At 49.6% G+C, this 22042-nt stretch overlaps 1 protein-coding gene across 1 annotated transcript in view; it reads right to left on the bottom strand.

Moving 5' to 3' along the window:
• LOC122387704 (synaptotagmin-15-like) overlaps positions 1 to 22042 on the bottom strand; it is a 95203-nt gene that overhangs the window by 57889 nt on the left and 15272 nt on the right. Inside the window, exons 4-7 of the mRNA XM_043378113.1 lie at positions 20990 to 21083; positions 18294 to 18436; positions 6380 to 6560; positions 5888 to 6006 (exon numbers count right to left, since the gene is read on the bottom strand). Of these exons, the coding sequence (XP_043234048.1) occupies positions 5888 to 6006; positions 6380 to 6560; positions 18294 to 18436; positions 20990 to 20992 (446 nt within the window). The 5' untranslated portion in view covers positions 20993 to 21083. The remainder of the gene's footprint in view (positions 1 to 5887; positions 6007 to 6379; positions 6561 to 18293; positions 18437 to 20989; positions 21084 to 22042) is intronic.

The following is a 22042-nucleotide window of genomic DNA, read 5'->3' as shown; positions in this document are numbered from 1 at the left end:
CAGATATTAGGGTGAGGTCCCTGAAACATTGACTGGATTCCCCTGTGCCATCCCTCGAGTTTATTATTGGTCCCTTCCATCGTCCTATCTTTCACGTTCCACATTTCCAGATCAAAGTTGCAGAATGAAGCCAGATATTTTTGTGGTTTCCAAGCTTAAAGGGACTATCCCACCTTCTAAAATGTTGTTAAAACCAGTTAAATTGTGCCCGACTTTATAGATTAGATGACAAGGAACACGGTTCTGGCATTTATTTTTCATTAAACATCTTAGGCTTCCCATATTCCGAACACAAACTTTCAAATATGTGACGTCACAGCCCAAAATTACCTCCTTCCCCAGGCCACATTACTGTCATAAAGCAGATTCTTTTTTCTCTGTAGGCACCACAACAAAGTTCAGACCAAGTTTCAAGCGATTTTTCAACGAACAAACCCATTTAGATCAGAATGACTAAACGAGGTGACGTCACACTAACGGTCGCTCCATGTTGAAGATAGGGCCTTGTACAAGGCCCATTTTCAAATGAAGGGAACGAATTTCTTCAACACCAAGAGGCCGCGGGGGTTGCAACCTAGATAGATAGTGGTTTCTGAACCTCGCCGCAAACTTGGCTATCTCAACTCAAACCCCATGTTAAAGGTGGGGTAGTCCCTTTAAAAGCAAATTTTTAATTTGCCGCGCGCAGCTTGAAGCATGACACATATCCAAGCGGGTATTCCAAGGGCAAGGATTCCCGAAAAGTAGCAAATGATTGACTTCCGTCGCGTTCGGTTTCGCTGTAACTGTGTTCGCTCAATTGGTCCCCCATTGACCTCCATATATTCGCTCAATCTGGTTTCGCTGATTCTGGTCCTCGCTTAAGTTGATAATCGCTGAGATTGAATTCGCCGGCTTGACAATCGCTGAAAAAGTCAATCGCTTAAATTGATAATCGCTGAAAAGGCTTCGCTCAAATGTCGTTCGTTGAAATGACGCTCGCTCAGGTGTCGCAGAACCAGGTGCCACGCCGGCTTCTGAAGGCTCCTTGTAGGCATCTAAGGGCCCTTTCCGGCCTCTAACGGCTCCACCCGCCTGTGATGGCTCCACACCAGTGTTTATGAGCGCCACACAGCGGCGCCTTCGAGGGTCATACTAGTGTCTCTTAGGGCCCTATATCGGTGGCTCTGGGGGCCCCACACCGGCGCCTCTGTGGGCCACCACACCTGTGCATCTCAAGGCTCTATAGGTACATCTGAAGGACCCACACCGATACCTCTGAGGGCCCCACAACTGTATCTCGGAGCTCTGAAGGCCCCACACCGGTGACTCTGAGGACTCACCGGCTCCTGAGAGCACCATGTCGATGTCTAACGGCTCCGCAAGGCCACTGAAGGCACCACACAAGCTCTCACTGAGCTCTAATGTCCATGTACATTGTACCGGCCTCTGAGGGATTTAAGCCAGCGCATTCATAGCTCCACACCAGCAATTGTAAGGACTTCACACTGAAGTATCTGAGGGTTCCACACCGGTGTCTCTAAGGGCCACATACCGGCATCTCTGAGGACCCCATACCGGCGTCTCCGAGGGTCCACATCTGGCGGGCACCCATCAGCGACTGAAGGTCCCACACTGTCGACTCCGAGAGCCCCATCTGCGTCTGGGAGCACCATGCCGTCTCTAAGAACCACAGCGGCTCCTCCGTACGAAAGATGGGCGTCTGCATGCCAAAGGGGAGCGGTTCTGGGACAGTAGGGCACCTACGTGCAATAGAGGGGCGCCTATGAAGCCCATAGGGGCGCCTCAATGAGAAAGAGGCCTCAATGCCTCTGAGGCCTACATATATGGGCATCCACATGCAATAGAGGTCTGCAAATGCAATTGATCAATGCCATAGGGGTGCATTCATAAGAAACAGGGGCGCCGGCATGGCAAAGAGAGGCGCCTTCAAGTGTCCATAGAAGAGAGACGCCTATGATAAGCGCACATTGTACGCGACAACGGGGCGACTGTGGGACATATAGAGATGTCTCTGATGACTATACATAGGGCGCTTATATGCCAAAGAGGGCGCCTATGAAGCTAATGGGGGCACCTGGGAAACGAGGAAGACATTTGTGTAAGGGTTTTCAGGGGTCATGCGCCGTTTGCGGCAAATAAATTAAAAAAAAATCGGAGGGGGAATAAGTTTTAAAAATGGTCCGGACTTTCCGCACTGTTCGCTTAAGCGGTTACGCCCCTGGGTACATCTGCCCGATCTCAGAAGCTAGATTTGGAGGTCATACTTGAAAGCAGCCAGCAGAACGAGGCAAAAGTTGGAGGCCCCTGAAAGTAGGAGGCCCCCTGGAAAAGGAGGCCCCTTTGCAGGGTGGCCCACCCACTTTTCATGACGTTCCTACGCCCGTGCATGTCTGTATGTCTATTATGTGATTTTATATGAATTTTTGAACATATGCCATTTTTGGTCGAAAACTCATAAATCATGACGTCACTAAAACCACGATATCTAAAAAAAAATTTCGACTGATTTTTTTTTTTTGAAACTTTGTCACAATAACCTTCAATCAATTCCGTACAATTACCCAAGTTTGCGGCGCGCCGTTTTTATGCTATGGCGCGGCAAAAAAGTGTGGGCGTTTAACGCACCCTCAGCAACTCGCGGGTTCACCCGCGCCCTGCGGGGGGGGGGGGTGTTTGAACACCCCCTGTCGTTTTTGGTACACCTTATCATACATCAATTCTACACATGTTGTGAAAATTTCAACCCAAGGTCATTCAAGGTCAGGTCACCAGGTAACTTGAAGTGACCTCACCTCATAAAAAGTTTCAATGTCTGTCATAGCTACACCGAGTGACCGATCGCTTTGAAACTTTCAGCGATTGCTAAGAGCAATAGCATGTACAAAATGTATATCTCAGAATTTTGATATCGATGACCTAAGGTCAGGTCAATTTTGCGACCTCCTCGTTATAAGTCAATGGGAGAAAATTTGAAATGCGCCTGTTTTGGACGAAAGACATTATAAACACTTCCAGACACTGAATTACAAGTGGTTTAGACACACTGAACATGAAAATAGTGTCCGTGACCCCTGTTTATGCCCTGAGATCATCTTAGGTCACGAATGGTATCTAACAGTTTTTCGCAAATAACTTTTGATAGAGGCATGCTAGAGCGATGAAAACGCCCGAGCTCAAATTTTCAAGTTGACCTTTCAATGTCAAGTTATAGTTCATTCGATGCGTCTTGACGAGAGGAACACGATGCCGGTAAAAGTAAGTTCGTACAAGGCTTGGGTCAAAAGTTATTGCAGAAAAACTGTTTCCGAAAAATCGGCTATTTTTGCAGTTTTTGCTCCCTGCAGGCAAAATCGTTAAGGTTAGGTCAAATCTGAGTGAATTACTCAGAAAGGGCGTTAACCCGCGAGTTGCTGGGGGGGGGGCGTTAAACGCCCCCACTTTTTTCGTCGGGCCAAACCATAAAAACGGCGCGCCGCAGGCGCGCCAAATTTTGGGTACCTGTAGGGAATTGATTGAAGTTTATTGTGACAAAGTTTAAAAAAATCGGTCGGAAAATTTTTAAGATATCGAGGTTTTAGTGACGTCATGATTTCTGAGTTTTCGACCAAAAACGGCATATGTTCAAAAAATCATATAAAATCACAGAATAGACATACAGATATGCCATAAACGCCATTAGACTGCCAATATCATGATCAATCAAATGGCTATCTTCGATTATTGATTATCGTTCCGCATTTTCCAAAATCTTGAACTGAATCTTGGCAATTTTTCGTGACTACTTCACAGTTCACGACCATGATACATGAATTTCTTAAATTGAACTTTTTGAGCCAAACACGTACACATATGATAAAATGAATGTCACCATCGTGTTCTACGCCCCAAATTACCTATAAAACATGTGTCACAGGCTGCGAATATCAGTTTTGATTTTCGGGGATATGTGCCTACCCGGTTGACCTGACCTTGACCCTGACCTATGCTTGACTGACCCCTATATGAAGCTGACACTCTTGTAGGCCTTATAAGATGGATTGTGCACCGTTTTGACAGAGTTTATGGCGAGAGGCGCCCATTGCGAAGTCCTGAAGTCCATGCTACTGAAAGCCCGATTTCAGGTGTTTGACCTGACCTTGACCCGACCTGTGACCTCAAAATTCAAGTACTCATCTGAAGCGTCTCGTCGCGCTCTTTCGTTTGCCGCCTTGTGCGTTTCGCTGCGCCTATTGGTTCTCGAGTTATCGGCTGGGGGCATTTAACGCCCCCCCCCCCCCCCCCCAGCAAACGGTGGGTGGCGAAATACCCCAGCAACTGCCGGGTTAATAGAGCTATCGAATACGCTTTTTCGCGGCGCTGTAGCTCTATTGGTTCCCGAGTTATGCGTTGGCTTCTTGAAAATTTTCGACATTCGACCTGGAAATCGGCGAAACTTTGCCTGCAATGACCTCTGGTGATCTGACCTTTGACCTGACCAAAAAATTGACCGAAGTGAATTCGTCATTATTTCTGACGCTCTTTCGAATGCCGCCTTCCGCGTATCGCTACGTGGCCCAGGAGCCGAGTTAGAAGGGAGGTGTTCAAACACCCTCCCCCCCCCCCCCCAGCAGGGCGTGGAAATCCAGGACCCCCAGTCGGGCGCGGGTTAACTAGGAGCGCGGTGGATCACTTGGACGTATTTGGGAGACGCTACGTTGTTTTGGAGCCAATACCTTGGAAACCCTTTCCGCCCAATGCGAGTTTTTAAGAGTCTACATGCCCAAATTAACGTTGAGCGCGGCCGTTTTCGGTCGGGTTTCCGCGACCTTTTGGCGAAATCGCCTTATTTATTCAACCAGGGTGGACTAATTCGCTTAACTAGGAATAAGGCGCTGGAAGAGAATTATTCAAGGAATAGAGCTGTGCAAAAAAATTGTATCGTTAAAACCGTATCCGCCCTCGAACGATAAATATTGTTGACGCATTAGAAACACATCCCGTGGAATGCATTTGGACTTGGCTGGATCTAATATTAGCGAGTATCTACTAATGCAGCTTCTTGGCTTGCACAGTATGCACACAAACATACATGCTTCCTGCCCTTGGATTATTCCTCACTTGAATGGAAATTTTGCTATAATAACTATTCCAAGCAGTTGACAGGTTTTAGTGTAATGCAAAGTCGGAACCGTTCCGCACCGGCAGTCTCCCAGGCGGCGCGTAACGGCCGCCGCCGGCCGGCGCGCCGCCGCTCTGGCAGGGTGTTTGACTTTATACCGCTGTTGTTAGAAAAGTTGTGGACCAATTTACTTCATTCTTGCATGACAAGATTTGTCATTCAATTCTTAGCAGGTACCGAAAATTTGACGTCAATTGCACGATCCACCGCCCATATTGCGGTACTGCCATCTGTTGACAAGGCTGGAGAACTAAAGCCGTGTGGCTATTTCCACATAAAGCTATTTCCACTTCTGACACACCATGGCCTCTTTAAATTAACCCTTCAGCCAGTTGGCCACATTTGGACCACGTAATCCCTGGAAAATATGAGCACTGGCCGTTTCAAACAGTGGTTCGTACTATATTAAAAAAAAAAAAAACACTGGACGCATCGTGCCCTGGACATTATGAACCCTGGCCTAAATAATACGCACCCCTTACCAATGCCATAAATAGGATTTGGCTGCACTGGCCGGATTTTACGGCACTGATATCAAATATATTATTTTTATTTACATCCAGCTTAACTTGTCCAATGATTTTAATAGCGTGAATGATTATGAAATGAATGTTGCCTAAACGAATGAATAAGTGAATGTGGAATAGTTCTAAATGTTACCAAATGCCGTGAATGCGCATTCACCGCATTTGGTAAGATTGGGCGCAGGTGCCGATCTGGACTCACCAGCTGCTGTTGCGGACGGTCTCGGTTCGTATTGACTGGATTCCACGCGTGTGGTGGTACATGGTCACCTTAGCGTACGTGGACGGGTGCTCAGCCCCGCCGCCGCTGCCGCTGACACTCTGTGGGACACAGTCAGCTGTCAGCTGGCACGGCCGTCAGCTGTCAGCTGGCACGGCCGTCAGCTGTCAGCTGGCACGGCCGTCAGCTGTCAGCTGGCACGGCCGTCAGCTGTCAGCCGACACGGCCGCACACATCGCGCCGACACGGCAGCGAGCCCAGTCGCGCTTGGTTAACCGCGCCCTGCTGGGTGTGAACTCACTGAACATCCCCCTGCGCTTTTAACACCTTGTTAAACACTTTTCTACAAATGCGGTGAAAATTGCATACCAAGGTCACTCAAGGTCAGGTCACCAGGCCACGTCACTTGACCTCACCTCATAAAAAGAGTAAACCCCTACCATGCGTGCGTGCGTGTATGTCACCGCTACCCACCTCCAGCTGCACGGCCTCCAGGAGGGCCACGGTGAGCCGCCGCAGGCCGGCGTTGTAGGTGAGGCCCACCAGCAAGCCGCCTGCCGTGCCGGCCGCCGGCGCCGCGGCCGCAGCCGCGCGCACGCAGCTGGTGCTCGCGCTGCCGGCGCTGCAGCCGCTGTCCAGCTCATCGTCGACCCGGCTGGCCGAGAGAAGACTGTCCCGGTCACCACCAGTACACTCCCCGCCCACCACAGACACCACCAGTACACTACACTCCCACCACAGACACCACCAGCACACTACACTCCCACCACAGACACCACCAGCACACTACACTCCCACCACAGTCACCACCAGTACACTACACTCCCACCACAGACACCACCAGTACACTACACTCCCACCACAGACACCACCAGTACACTACACTCCCACCACAGACACCACCAGTACACTACACTCCCACCACAGACACCACCAGTACACTACACCCCCACCACAGACACCACCGGTACACTACACCCCCACCACAGACACCACCAGTACATACACTCCCACCACAGACACCACCAGTACACTACACCCCCACCACAGACACCACCAGTACACTACACTCCCACCACAGACACCACCAGTACATACACTCCCACCACAGACACCACCAGTACACTACACTCCCACCACAGACACCACCAGTACACTACACTCCCACCACAGACACCACCAGTACATACACTCCCACCACAGACACCACCAGTACACTACACTCCCACCACAGACACCACCAGTACACTACACTCCCACCACAGACACCACCAGTGCACTACACTCCCACCACAGACACCACCAGTGCACTACACTCCCACCACAGACACCACCAGTACATACACTCCCCGCCCACCACAGACACCACCAGTACACTACACTCCCACCACAGACACCACCAGTACACTACACTCCCACCACAGTCACCACCAGTACACTACACTCCCACCACAGACACCACCAGTACAATACACTCCCACCACAGACACCACCAGTACACTACACTCCCACCACAGACACCACCAGCACACTACACTCCCACCACAGTCACCACCAGTACACTACACTCCCACCACAGACACCACCAGTACATACACTCCCACCACAGACACCACGAGTACACTACACTCCCACCACAGTCACCACCAGTACACTACACTCCCACCACAGACACCACCAGCACACTACACTCCCACCACAGACACCACCAGTACACTACACTCCCACCACAGACACCACCAGTACACTACACTCCCACCGCAGACACCACCAGTACACTACACCCCCACCACAGACACCACCAGTACACTACACTCCCACCACAGACACCACCAGTACACTGCACTCCCACCACAGACACCACCAGCACACTACACTCCCACCACAGACACCACCAGTACACTACACTCCCACCACAGACACCACCAGTACACTACACTCCCACCACAGACACCACCAGTACACTGCACTCCCACCACAGACACCACCGGTACACTACACCCCCACCACAGACACCACCAGTACATACACTCCCACCACAGACACCACCAGTACACTACACCCCCACCACAGACACCACCAGTACACTACACTCCCACCACAGACACCACCAGTACATACACTCCCACCACAGACACCACCAGTACACTACACTCCCACCACAGACACCACCAGTACACTACACTCCCACCACAGACACCACCAGTACATACACTCCCACCACAGACACCACCAGTACACTACACTCCCACCACAGACACCACCAGTACACTACACTCCCACCACAGACACCACCAGTGCACTACACTCCCACCACAGACACCACCAGTGCACTACACTCCCACCACAGACACCACCAGTACATACACTCCCCGCCCACCACAGACACCACCAGTACACTACACTCCCACCACAGACACCACCAGTACACTACACTCCCACCACAGTCACCACCAGTACACTACACTCCCACCACAGACACCACCAGTACAATACACTCCCACCACAGACACCACCAGTACACTACACTCCCACCACAGACACCACCAGCACACTACACTCCCACCACAGTCACCACCAGTACACTACACTCCCACCACAGACACCACCAGTACATACACTCCCACCACAGACACCACGAGTACACTACACTCCCACCACAGTCACCACCAGTACACTACACTCCCACCACAGACACCACCAGCACACTACACTCCCACCACAGACACCACCAGTACACTACACTCCCACCACAGACACCACCAGTACACTACACTCCCACCGCAGACACCACCAGTACACTACACCCCCACCACAGACACCACCAGTACACTACACTCCCACCACAGACAACACCAGTACACTACACTCCCACCACAGACACCACCAGTACACTACACTCCCACCACAGACACCACCAGTACACTACACTCCCACCACAGACACCACCAGTGCACTACACTCCCACCACAGACACCACCAGTACACTGCACTCCCACCACAGACAACACCAGTACACTACACTCCCACCACAGACACCACCAGTACACTACACTCCCACCACAGACACCACCAGTACACTACACTCCCACCACAGTCACCACCAGTACACTACACTCCCACCACAGACACCACCAGTACACTACACTCCCACCACAGACAACACCAGTACACTGCACTCCCACCACAGACACCACCAGCACACTACACTCCCACCACAGACACCACCAGTACACTACACTCCCACCACAGACACCACCAGTACACTACACTCCCACCACAGACACCACCAGTACACTACACTCCCACCACAGACACCACCAGTGCACTACACTCCCACCACAGACACCACCAGTACACTACACTCCCACCACAGACAACACCAGTACACTACACTCCCACCACAGACACCACCAGTACACTACACTCCCACCACAGACACCACCAGTACATACACTCCCACCACAGACACCACCAGTACACTACACTCCCACCACAGACACCACCAGTACACTACACTCCCACCACAGACACCACCAGTGCACTACACTCCCACCACAGACACCACCAGTACACTACACTCCCACCACAGACACCACCAGTGCACTACACTCCCACCACAGACACCACCAGTACACTACACTCCCACCACAGACACCACCAGTACACTACACTCCCACCACAGACACCACCAGTGCACTACACTCCCACCACAGACACCACCAGTACACTACACTCCCACCACAGACACCACCAGTACATACACTCCCACCACAGACACCACCAGTACACTACACTCCCACCACAGACACCACCAGTACACTACACTCCCACCACAGACACCACCAGTGCACTACACTCCCACCACAGACACCACCAGTACACTACACTCCCACCACAGACACCACCAGTACATACACTCCCCGCCCACCACAGACACCACCAGTACACTACACTCCCACCACAGACACCACCAGTACACTACACTCCCACCACAGTGACCACCAGTACACTACACTCCCACCACAGACACCACCAGTACAATACACTCCCACCACAGACACCACCAGTACACTACACTCCCACCACAGACACCACCAGCACACTACACTCCCACCACAGTCACCACCAGTACACTACACTCCCACCACAGACACCACCAGTACATATACTCCCACCACAGACACCACGAGTACACTACACTCCCACCACAGTCACCACCAGTACACTACACTCCCACCACAGACACCACCAGCACACTACACTCCCACCACAGACACCACCAGTACACTACACTCCCACCACAGACAACACCAGTACACTACACTCCCACCACAGACACCACCAGTACACTACACTCCCACCACAGACACCACCAGTACACTACACTCCCACCACAGACACCACCAGTACACTACACTCCCACCACAGACACCACCAGTACACTACACTCCCACCACAGACACCACCAGTGCACTACACTCCCACCACAGACACCACCAGTACACTGCACTCCCACCACAGACAACACCAGTACACTACACTCCCACCACAGACACCACCAGTACAAGCTACACTCCCACCACAGACACCACCAGTACACTACACTCCCACCACAGTCACCACCAGTACACTACACTCCCACCACAGACACCACCAGTACACTACACTCCCACCACAGACAACACCAGTACACTGCACTCCCACCACAGACACCACCAGCACACTACACTCCCACCACAGACACCACCAGTACACTACACTCCCACCACAGACACCACCAGTACACTACACTCCCACCACAGACACCACCAGTACACTACACTCCCACCACAGACACCACCAGTGCACTACACTCCCACCACAGACACCACCAGTACACTACACTCCCACCACAGACAACACCAGTACACTACACTCCCACCACAGACACCACCAGTACACTACACTCCCACCACAGACACCACCAGTACATACACTCCCACCACAGACACCACCAGTACACTACACTCCCACCACAGACACCACCAGTACACTACACTCCCACCACAGACACCACCAGTACACTACACTCCCACCACAGTCACCACCAGTACACTACACTCCCACCACAGACACCACCAGTACACTACACTCCCACCACAGACAACACCAGTACACTGCACTCCCACCACAGACACCACCAGCACACTACACTCCCACCACAGACACCACCAGTACACTACACTCCCACCACAGACACCACCAGTACACTACACTCCCACCACAGACACCACCAGTACACTACACTCCCACCACAGACACCACCAGTGCACTACACTCCCACCACAGACACCACCAGTACACTACACTCCCACCACAGACACCACCAGTACACTACACTCCCACCACAGACACCACCAGTACACTACACTCCCACCACAGACACCACCAGTACACTGCACTCCCACCACAGACACCACCAGCACACTACACTCCCACCACAGACACCACCAGTACACTACACTCCCACCACAGACACCACCAGTACACTACACTCCCACCACAGACACCACCAGTACACTGCACTCCCACCACAGACACCACCAGCACACTACACTCCCACCACAGACACCACCAGTACACTACACTCCCACCACAGACACCACCAGTACACTACACTCCCACCACAGACACCATCAGTACACTACACTCCCACCACAGACACCACCAGTACACTACACTCCCACCACAGACACCACCAGTACACTACACCCCCACCACAGACACCACCAGTACACTACACTCCCACCACAGACACCACCAGTACATACACTCCCACCACAGACACCACCAGTACACTACACTCCCACCACAGACACCACCAGTACACTGCACTCCCACCACAGACACCACCAGTACACTACACTCCCACCACAGACACCACGAGTACACTACACTCCCACCACAGACACCACCAGTACACTACACTCCCACCACAGACAACACCAGTACACTGCACTCCCACCACAGACACCACCAGTACACTGCACTCCCACCACAGACACCACCAGTACACTACACTCCCACCACAGACACCACCAGTACACTACACTCCCAACACAGACACCACCAGTACACTACACTCCCACCACAGACACCACCAGTACACTACACTCCCACCACAGACACCACCAGCACACTACACTCCCACCACAGACACCACCAGTACACTACACTCCCACCACAGACACCACCAGTACACTCCCCGCCCACCACAGACACCACCAGTACAGAAGTCTATTAAAAAAGTCCCCAGCACCAGTGGGCGCTGCCTTCGCTGAGCCGAACCCCCGTCTGCCTGTCCCATATCGCGCCGGGCTCAGGTCAGGTAGGGTCAGCGGGACCGCTCGGTCCGGCCCGCGGGCGGTGGACGGGCGGCCGGTAACGCTTTCCGCCAGCCAGCTGTAGGATCCAACAAACGGGACGGCCACCGCTCAGCGCAGCGAAACCGGTGTTAAAGAATGGCAGTAGATGTTCATGGCCACAATGATTATGAGATAGTCATTGTTAGCCCGTGCCCCACAGGAATGCCTTGACACTCACGCCCTGTTGGAGGGGAAATGGGGATTGAGCATCATTCTTATAACTCAGCTTTGGGCATTTAAGGGGTATTCGAAGTAGCGTCAAAAGTAGCAAAAAGAAGAAAAAAATACTTCAGCCAATTTTGGATCGGGTCATAGCCAGAGGTCATGTCACTAGAGGTCATCGGTGGTAACATTTTGCTTAGACAGGGTGCGTTGCGCGCACCGGTGCATTGGGTTTCCAATTTCCATGGAAACATCAACAGACTCGGAAGCTCGCAACGCTAGCGTGGAGCCGAATTCTTATTTCTTATCATCCGCCGCAACAATGCAGCAGCGCAGCGCAGCGTGCTGCAGCGCGGGGCCGTGAAACACCGCCCAGGGCTATCCATGTGTCAGGGCAATCCAACCCACGTGATAGGCTCGGCCCCAGCGGAGCATGAGGGCCAGGACTGCCGCCCAGGCCCCCTTCCCCCCCCCCCCTAATTCCACTCATCCTTCCCACTCTGAAATCGACCGAAGGAGCCTAACCTAACACAACAATCAGCTCGTTTACCGCTATGTCTGAATAATATTGCCAGATTTAATTAAGGTGAACGGCTTAGCATGTAAATAACAACAACTGCCACCATTGCTATTATGAGAAAACTAATTGCTTTTCCACAAACACTTAAAAGTTTTTAGCTTAACTTGCATGAAATTAATTTTACCAGCCTCGTGTTCCTCTTATCAAAACGCTTCGAATGAATCAAAAGTTGATCATTAAAGGTCATTTGAAAAATTTGGCCTATGTTCAAAGACATGACCTGACCAGAAATGGTCATAATGCATAGCAGGATATTAGATTCGTATCGTGGAGCTTTACAAACACTTCAGATGATTTCATAACTTAAGCATGTCTATCAAAAATAATTATTACATGGCCCATATGTAAGATGGGTGTGTGAACATGCTTACGAGTATGTTGAACGCAACTGATAATGTTCTGTTGGCCACAATTTCTATATATAATTTATCCTCCCGGATTTCATATTTTTTGTTAATGACACCTTGACGATGTCGAGAAAAAACGCTTAGTAGATTTAACAGCCTCAGATACATTCAGTATAAGGAAGGTTCAAGGGTGCTAGATTCCTTCCGTCCTCGCTATCCTCAGGAAAAACCAATCCGCATCGCCCCTAGTCTTCATGCTTCCCTCTCTGGACTGGAGGTCACCCCACCAGCCAACCTGTAGTTGATGTCGGATCCATTCCAGGACACATCATCCTCTTCGGGTGACCGTTTGGGAGACGGCTGGACCGTCCCGACAGGGCAGTCGTCCCACGGGAACAGTCTCGCTTCCGCAGATCACTGTCGCTGGCTCGCACAACCCAATTATTACACCAGAGCATGGTTATGTATGTCATAGCTCTGCAAGGGCCTTTTCAGACCGAAAAAGATGGCCCCCAACAAAACAAACAATTTTCTCATTCAGTATTGTATCTCATCAAGCACCACATGTTTTCAGAGTGTTTATTATGCGTCCCGTAAAAAAGCGCAGTTCAATTTTCTCCCATTGACTTGAGCGATCTCAAAATTGACCCGGCCTTTCTGTCAACAATGTCAAACTTGCAAAGTAAACGTTTCAAGTACATATACTGTTGCCCATTAAAATCGTTGAAAGTTCTGAAGTGATCGGTTAGTCGGTGTATTTAGATATGATGAGCACAGGAATTTTCCTTGAGGTAAGGTCACTTGACGTGACCTGGTGTTATGACCTTGAATTGAAAGACTTGGGCATTTGAAATCTTAAAATGCTAGATTTTAACAATAATTGCAAACACTATCCCGGCCAAATAGTGAGTGAGAATGGAGTGATTCCCCGACCCCATGTTTAGCTCCTATAATTGAGCTAGCTGCTAGAGCCTCGCGAAAAAAAAAAACGAGCGCTTGCGTCATTACGTGACGCAGCGGACCCCCCCCCCCCCCGCCACCTTCAAAAGAGTCAATGAATTGGCATGAAAGTGATGTCGCTCGGTTCAGAAAGAGCAAAAACGAATATCTACCAAATTTCATCGAAAAATATTCACCGGTTTTCAAGATATTAGACCTTTACTTTTGTTTACTTTTTGGCATCTCCGCTGTTCCTAGCGACTTCATTTGAAAGTGCGGCACTTGTTGCGCGGAAAGCAGCGTATACCACCGCGTGCTACCAAACGTTTTAGTCAAAGATTTAAAATCGTTAGATCTCCGCTGATGTCACAAATTCTAAGGGGGCATTCCAATGCATTAGCCCCTTAGAATCCGAAAACTGCAAGTTTGAATTGAAATTCCATTTCTCCGAATTAAAGCATTTTTCGATGTTGTGAGTGCCCAAACCGGTATTTGCAGGCCATGGCCACCAATTTGGCTATCTCAACTCAAAACTAATGTTAACCCGCGCCCTGCTGGGGGGGGGGTGTTTGAACACCCCCCCCCCTTGTGGTTTTTCGCGAATATCTCAAAAACGGCGGCGCGGAGCGCCGCCGTTTTTGGTACACCTTGTCACACATCAAATCTACACATGTTGTGAAAATTTCAGACCAAGGTCATTCAAGGTCAGGTCACCAGGTCACTTGAAGTGACCTCACCTCATAAAAAGTTTCAATGTCTCTCATAGCTACACCGAGTGACCGATCGCTTTGAAACTTTCAGCGATTGCTAAGAGCAATAGCATGTACAAAATGTATATCTCAGAATTTTGATATCGATGACCTAAGGTCAGGTCAATTTTGCGACCTCCCCATTATAAGTCAATGGGAGAAAATTGAAATGCGCCTCTTTTGGACGAAAGACATTATAAACACTCCCAAACACTGAATTACAAGTGGTTTAGACACACTGAACATGAAAATGGTGTCCGTGACCCCTGTTTATGCCCTGAGGTCATCTTAGGTCACGAATGGTATCTAACAGTTTTTCGCAAATAACTTTTGATAGAGGCATGCTAGAGCGATGAAAACGCCTTAGATGTGTTCAGCTCGACGATACGGATCGACTGATATGCAACATGACCCTTTCCGGTCATGTCATGACCTTGACCTGAGGTCAAATTTTGAAGTTGACCTTTCAAGGTCAAGTTATAGTTCATTCGATGCGTCTTGACGAGAGAAACACGATGCCGGTAAAAGTAAGCTCGTACAAGGCTTGGGTCAAAAGTTATTGCAGAAAAACTGTTTCCGAAAAAATCGGCTATTTTTGCAGTTTTTGCCCCCTGCAGGCAAAACCGTTGACGTTAGGTCAAATCTGAGAGGATTACTCAGAAAGGCCGTTAATAGGGCTATCGAATGCGCTTTTCCGCGGCGCCGTAGCTCTATTGGTTCCCGAGTTATGCGTTGGCTTCTTGGAAATTGTCGACATTCGACCTGGAAATCGACGAAATTTTGCCTTCAATGACCTCTGGTGACCTGACCTTTGACCTGACCAAAAAATTGACCGAAGTGATTTCGTCATTATTTTTTACGCTCTTTCGAACGCCGCCTTCCGCGTATCGCTACGTGGCCCAGGAGCCGAGTTAGAAGGGGGGGTGTTCAAACACCCCCCCCCCCCAGCAGGGCGTGGAAATCCAGGACCCCCAGCCGGGCTCGGGTTAACCCGCGCCCCGTTGGGCTCTGCCGAGCAACGCGCCCTGTTGGGGGGGGCATTTTGGCCTCCCCCCTAAGATCTCGAGAACCACGCAACCTAGCGACAAGCGGCAAACGGTGTTGGATAGCCCCATCAGGGAACTACCTTGAGACCCAATTTCATTGACCTCGGTCAAACCGATGACGTCACAGGTCAGGTCAAAGGTCCAATTTTCACCGTTTATAGGCATTTCAAGAAATGCGTTGTAAAATCGAGTAAAATGCATTTCATTGAAAATCATCGATGGCGAAATGTTCTTCAAACACATATTTTGCTATTTGAGGTCACTGATACCAGGTCAGGTCACAGAGGTCAGGTCACGGGGGGGGTCACAATATGAAATATCGCCCCAGTGGGGGGGGGGGGACGTATGTTACCACCCTGTCGCGTTTTTTGCGTATAAATAAAAAACCGCGGCGCGTAGCGCCGCGCCGCTTATCATAGTTTTTTGTACATCAATATTGGACAAGGTGTGAAATATTTGACCCCAGGTCATGTCAGGTCAGGTCACCAGGTCAAGTTAACTGACCAGGCCTAAAAAAAAGTTTGCTATCATGTCCAGCCTGCAGTGTTTGTCAGAAAGGTTTTAAACTTGGTGGATTGCATGCTGTTATGGGCGCCTACAATTTTTATATCTCGGATTTTTTATATCCGTGACCTAAGGTCAGGTCAGTGGCGTGACCTTACCATTATAAGTCAATGGAGAAAAATGAAAATGCCTCTAGATCCGTGTGTACGCATAGGAACAGTCCAAATATTTCAGAATCACAATGATTTGGACCACCCGTGACGACCAAGGTGTCTTTTTTGATGATAGCCTCTAGAAAGGTCATCCGAGGTCATTTGAGGCTACAAACAGATTTTTGCCAATAACTCTCGATTGGAAAGAGATAGGACGCTGGGGATGGCCTCATTGTGTTTGTCTTGTTGAGACGCATCGAATGATATGCAACATGACCTTTTCCGGTCAGGTCATGACCTTGACCTGAGGTCAAATTTTTAAGTTGACCTTTCAAGGTCAAATAATAGTTCATTCGACGCGTCTCGTCGAGAGCAACACGATTCTGATAATAGAAATGTCGTGGCTTTTTCTAGTCAAAAGTTATTGTCGAAAAACACTTTGCGAAAAACAGCTATTTTTGGAATTTTTGCTCTCTGGAGGCTAAACCGTTGACCTGAGGTCAATTTTGATGATAATCTTTTCAAACGAAGAGTTCAAAAGCTATCGATTGCTTTTCCAAGCGTTTTTCTAGCTATCATAGTTGCTGAGATAAATGCATGTTTTCTGAAAAATATAATGACCTTTGGCAAATTTTGACCTTTGATGACCTCCAGTGACCCAAATATTGCTCCAAGATTAAAAATGACCGAAATACTTTCAAACGTACGCATTGAGAGCTATCGACTGCTTTTTACCGCGTCTTTCTAGCCCTCTTAGTTTTTGAGTTAGAGGTGGGTCGAAAATCGGTGGCGACGCCACTACATGCCGCAACGTGTATCCATGTGTTTGCCCATCAAATGAGGAGCACATTGAGTGGTCATAAACATAGCAAAACGCAATGTACTCCAGTTTACATGCAAACAATATGTGAGAACGAACTTTTGGGACACCCTGTACTCTGATGTATGGGTACAGGTGCAGCACAGCTCCTCTCTATTCATCCGAGGAGGGCCGGCTGGACGCCCTTCGAGCCGGATGGGTGAAGGTGGCATTCGGACTGCCCCGCTTCGCACGCCGCTCCGCCCTCTTGGCGGCCGCCGGTTGGGCACCAGTTCGAGAGTTGTTGAGAACCGCAACATTCTCTGCTCTCAGGTCAGCGATGGTAGCGGAGCATCGCTTAGAACAGGTCATAATCACATCCCTAGCAAAGCTGACCTCGTGCCCCAGCTGGACACCTGCAGATTCCTTCTCAATGTATTAGAACTCAATTTGAAATGCACAGCATCGACTAGCTAGCGGTAATGGAGTGACGACTGGTGATCCAGCGGAGCTGACGTTGCGGATGGCGTTGGTGCGGCTCACCTAATGTCCCGGACGGCGTTGGTGCGGCTAACCTGATGTCCCGGACGGCGTTGGTGCGGCTCACCTGATGTCCCGGACGGCGTTGGTGCGGCTCACCTGATGTCCCGGACGGCGTTGGTGCGGCTCACCTGATGTCCCGGACGGCGTTGGTGCGGCTCACCTGATGTCCCGGACGGCGTTGGTGAGGTGCACGCCAGCGCGCAGGCTGTGTGTCACCATGCCCAGCGGCACGTGCTTCCTGTTTCGGCGGCTGTCGTACACCGATATCCGGATGCTGTGCTCCGACAGCCGCCGCTGCGGAATCTGGAGTCACATACTGGCATCAGAGGCGGGCACGTGCAGTCAGAGGCGGGGACGTGCGGTCAGAGGCGGGGACGTGTGGTCAAAGGAGACGGGACGTCAGAGGCGGGGACGTGCAGTCAGAGGCGGGGACGTGCGGTCAGAGGCGGGCCGCGCGCCAGATCCCCTATGTTATGTTTTTTCCTGTCAATCCAGGTCATCGATTGGTCATGACTCATGGTCATGACATGGTCATGAATGGTCATGACAAAGTCATGACAGGTCATGACTTTGACAGTTGACAGTTTGACAGTTTGACAGTTGACAGTTTGACAGTTGACAGGCGTAGAACACGATGGTGACATTCATTTTATCATATGTGCATGACTCATGCATGCAGGATACATGTGCATTTAATATCAGCACAGTGCACACTGCACACACAACAGTTATGGACTCATTTACATTTTACAACATAAATATCATTTTCTTTTCCTTCAATGTTGGCCATTGAAAGAAAAGAAAATAAGGCAGTGTGACTTGCTGAGTTCAGTGGCAAAATCTTATGACAGCAAGTTTGTCCGGGTTCACAAACATCCAAGCTTTGCACTTTTTGTTTCGAAGGCAAGTATTTATACCTTTCTTTCATGCTATCCAAAAAAATATTTGAAATATTCATTATCATTTATCTTGAAAATCTTGCGATTTTGGCCTTAGCAATGTCAATGCATCTTCCCTGCTTGCCGCACAACTCAAGTTCCACCAAAAAGTAGTTGGTATTAGTAGCTGGTGCCTTGCAATGTCAAATGTAGGACTGAATTATGAATATGTGAAAACAGTGACATATTTATTTAACCCGCGAGTTGCTGGGGGGGGCGTTAAACGCCCCCACTTTTTCGCCGGGCCATAGCATAAAAACGGCGCGCCGCAGGCGCGCCAAATTTTGGGTACCTGTGGGGAATTGATTGAAGCTTATTGTGACCAAGTTTCAAAAAATCGGTCGGAAAATTTTTGAGTTATCGAGGTTTTAGTGACGTCATGATTTCTGAGTTTTCGACCAAAAACGGCATATGTTCAAAAAATCATATAAAATCACAGAATAGACATACAGACATGCCGTAAACGCCATTAGACTGCCAATACCATGTACAATCAAATGGCTATCTTCGATTATTGATTATCGTTCCGCATTTTCCAAAATCTTGAACTGAATCTTGGCAATTTCTTGCGACTTCTTCACGACTATGATACATGCATTTCTTAAATTGACATTTTTTAGCCAAACACGTACACATATGATAAAATGAATGTCACCATCGTGTTCTACGCCCCAAATTACCCTTAAAACATGTGTCACAGGCTACGAATATCAGTTTTGATTTTCGGGTATATGTGCCTGCCCGGTTGACCTGACCCTGACCCTGACCTATGCTTGACTGACCCCTACATGGAGCTGACACTCTTGTAGGCCTTATATGATGGATTGTGCACCGTTTTGACAGAGTTTATGACGAGAGACGCCCTTTGCGAAGTCCTGAAGTCCATGCTACTGAAAGCCCGATTTCACGTGTTTGACCTGACCTTGACCCGACCTGTGACCTCAAAATTCAGCTTTGAAGTACTCTTCTGAAGCGTCTCGTCGCGTTCTTTCGTTTGCCGCCTCGTGCGTTTCGCTGCGCCTATTGGTTCTCGAGTTATCGGCTGGGGGCGTTTAACGCCCCCCCCCCCCCCAGCAAACGGTGGGTGGCGAAATACCCCAGCAACTGCCGGGTTAAAATATTGAGTCCAATGAGCCAATGAGCCTTTCTGTCTCTTCTTCCAGCATTTCTTCAAGCACCTTCGGAAATGGCCTTCCATCATTATTTTCTACTTCCGTGCGAGCAATGAACTTGTAATCTGACCACTAGTTAATACACTATCATCTTACTGTTGGGTGCTGCTTGTAGCAAATAGATAATATAAAATAAAAAAACTAACATCACAACACCAAACACCCGTCTTGTTGGTTCCTTTTGGACCTGCCTGGTGACAAAGGCTCTTTCTTTACGCAATATCATCAGTATTCCTCTTCTAATCTTGAAGCCCAGATGCTTTACAAATTGGCCATGAATGATACTAAATTATTATATCGAGAAGCGCAAATCACGATGATAAGTAACAAATGAGGCCGATTATTCCAACACGACATCAAAAAAAAAAAAATAGACGGGGCTGCCTGTCTATTTTTCTAGGCTGTTTTTATACATATAATGGCGCAGATAAGCACTCCATTAATATTTGCCGTTGGTGAAACTCGTTGGCTATTTTTCTGGCTGATATTTTTTCACGTCGGCGAATATTTTTTTCGCGTGGTTGGTGAAACTCGTCGGCGGATTTTTGATAGAAAAATTGCGTCAGGCGGCTATATTTCTGTTGGTAAAAGTGGCCTCTGACACTCTTTTCGTCCTTATTTTGAAGTTCTTTCGAATAGAGCTTCCCGCATGTCACTACGTGGCCCAGGAGCCGTGCTAGACAGGAACAGCCCCCCCCCCCCCCAGTAGGGCGTGAAATCCAGGACCGGGGCGCGGGTCAACTCACCATGAACGAGAACTCCTCATCGAAGCGCGGATTGCAGGTGTTCTTCTTCTGGTGCGACTGCAGATAGCGCCTCTGGTCGGGCAGCAGGTGGACTCTGGCGGGCGCATAGGTCAGCGGTCAGCGGCTGAGGCCTGTCGGGCCAGCAGTCAGCAGGCCAGCTAACCAGTTTCTCGACATCCAAGGGGCATTCACCCTAGAGATGTTAATCGGATACCAACTTTTTGGTATAGCGATACCAAACCGATACCAACTTGGTATTTGGTATTTCAATCGTAATGTGTTTGGTATTTTGTTGGTATCGTGAACCCCCACTAATGTATAAGAGACTAATAAATCGGTAAAAAGTTGGTATTTCCATCATTTTGCCAAGTTGGCTCGGTTTCGATATTTCCCCGTGGTTTTGGTTGGTATTTGGTTTGGTATCGGTATTCCGATTTTCCGTAATTGACATCACTAATTCACCCTCGACTGTGTGCGGCGTTTTCCAGCGGCTAATGTGTGTGTAGGGGGGGGGGGGGCGGTTGGACGGACACACCCTGCCGTTCGGCCCCTGATCAAGCTAGAGCTTTGCGGAAAAAAAACGAGCGAGTTGCCCTTGACGAGAAGAAGCCCATGATACCCAAATTTAAGTTCATAGGTGATTGGTAGACCTTTCAAGGTCAAGTTATAGTTCATTCGATGCGTCTTGACAAGAGGAACACGATGCCGGTAAAAGTAAGCTCGTACAAGGCTTGGGTCAAAAGTTATTGCAGAAAAACTTTCCGAAAAAAAAATCGTTTTTTTTTTGCAGTTTTTGCCCCCTGCAGGCAAAACCATTGACGTTAGGTCAAATCTGAGAAAATTATTCAGAAAGGGCGTTAATAGGGCTATCGAATGCGCTTTTCCACGGCGCTGTAGCTCTATTGGTTCCCGAGTTATGCGTTGGCTTCTTGGAAATTGTCGACATTCGACCTGGAAATCGGCGAAATTTTGCCTTCAATGACCTCTGGTGACCTGACCTTTGACCTGACCAAAAAATTGACCGAAGTGATTTCCTCATTATTTTTTACGTTC

This window comes from Amphibalanus amphitrite, unplaced genomic scaffold, assembly GCF_019059575.1.
Source record: "Amphibalanus amphitrite isolate SeventyFive unplaced genomic scaffold, NRLGWU_Aamphi_draft 000295F_arrow, whole genome shotgun sequence".
Taxonomy (NCBI): Eukaryota; Metazoa; Arthropoda; class Thecostraca; order Balanomorpha; family Balanidae; genus Amphibalanus; species Amphibalanus amphitrite.
This window is presented reverse-complemented; position numbering and strand designations above follow the sequence as displayed.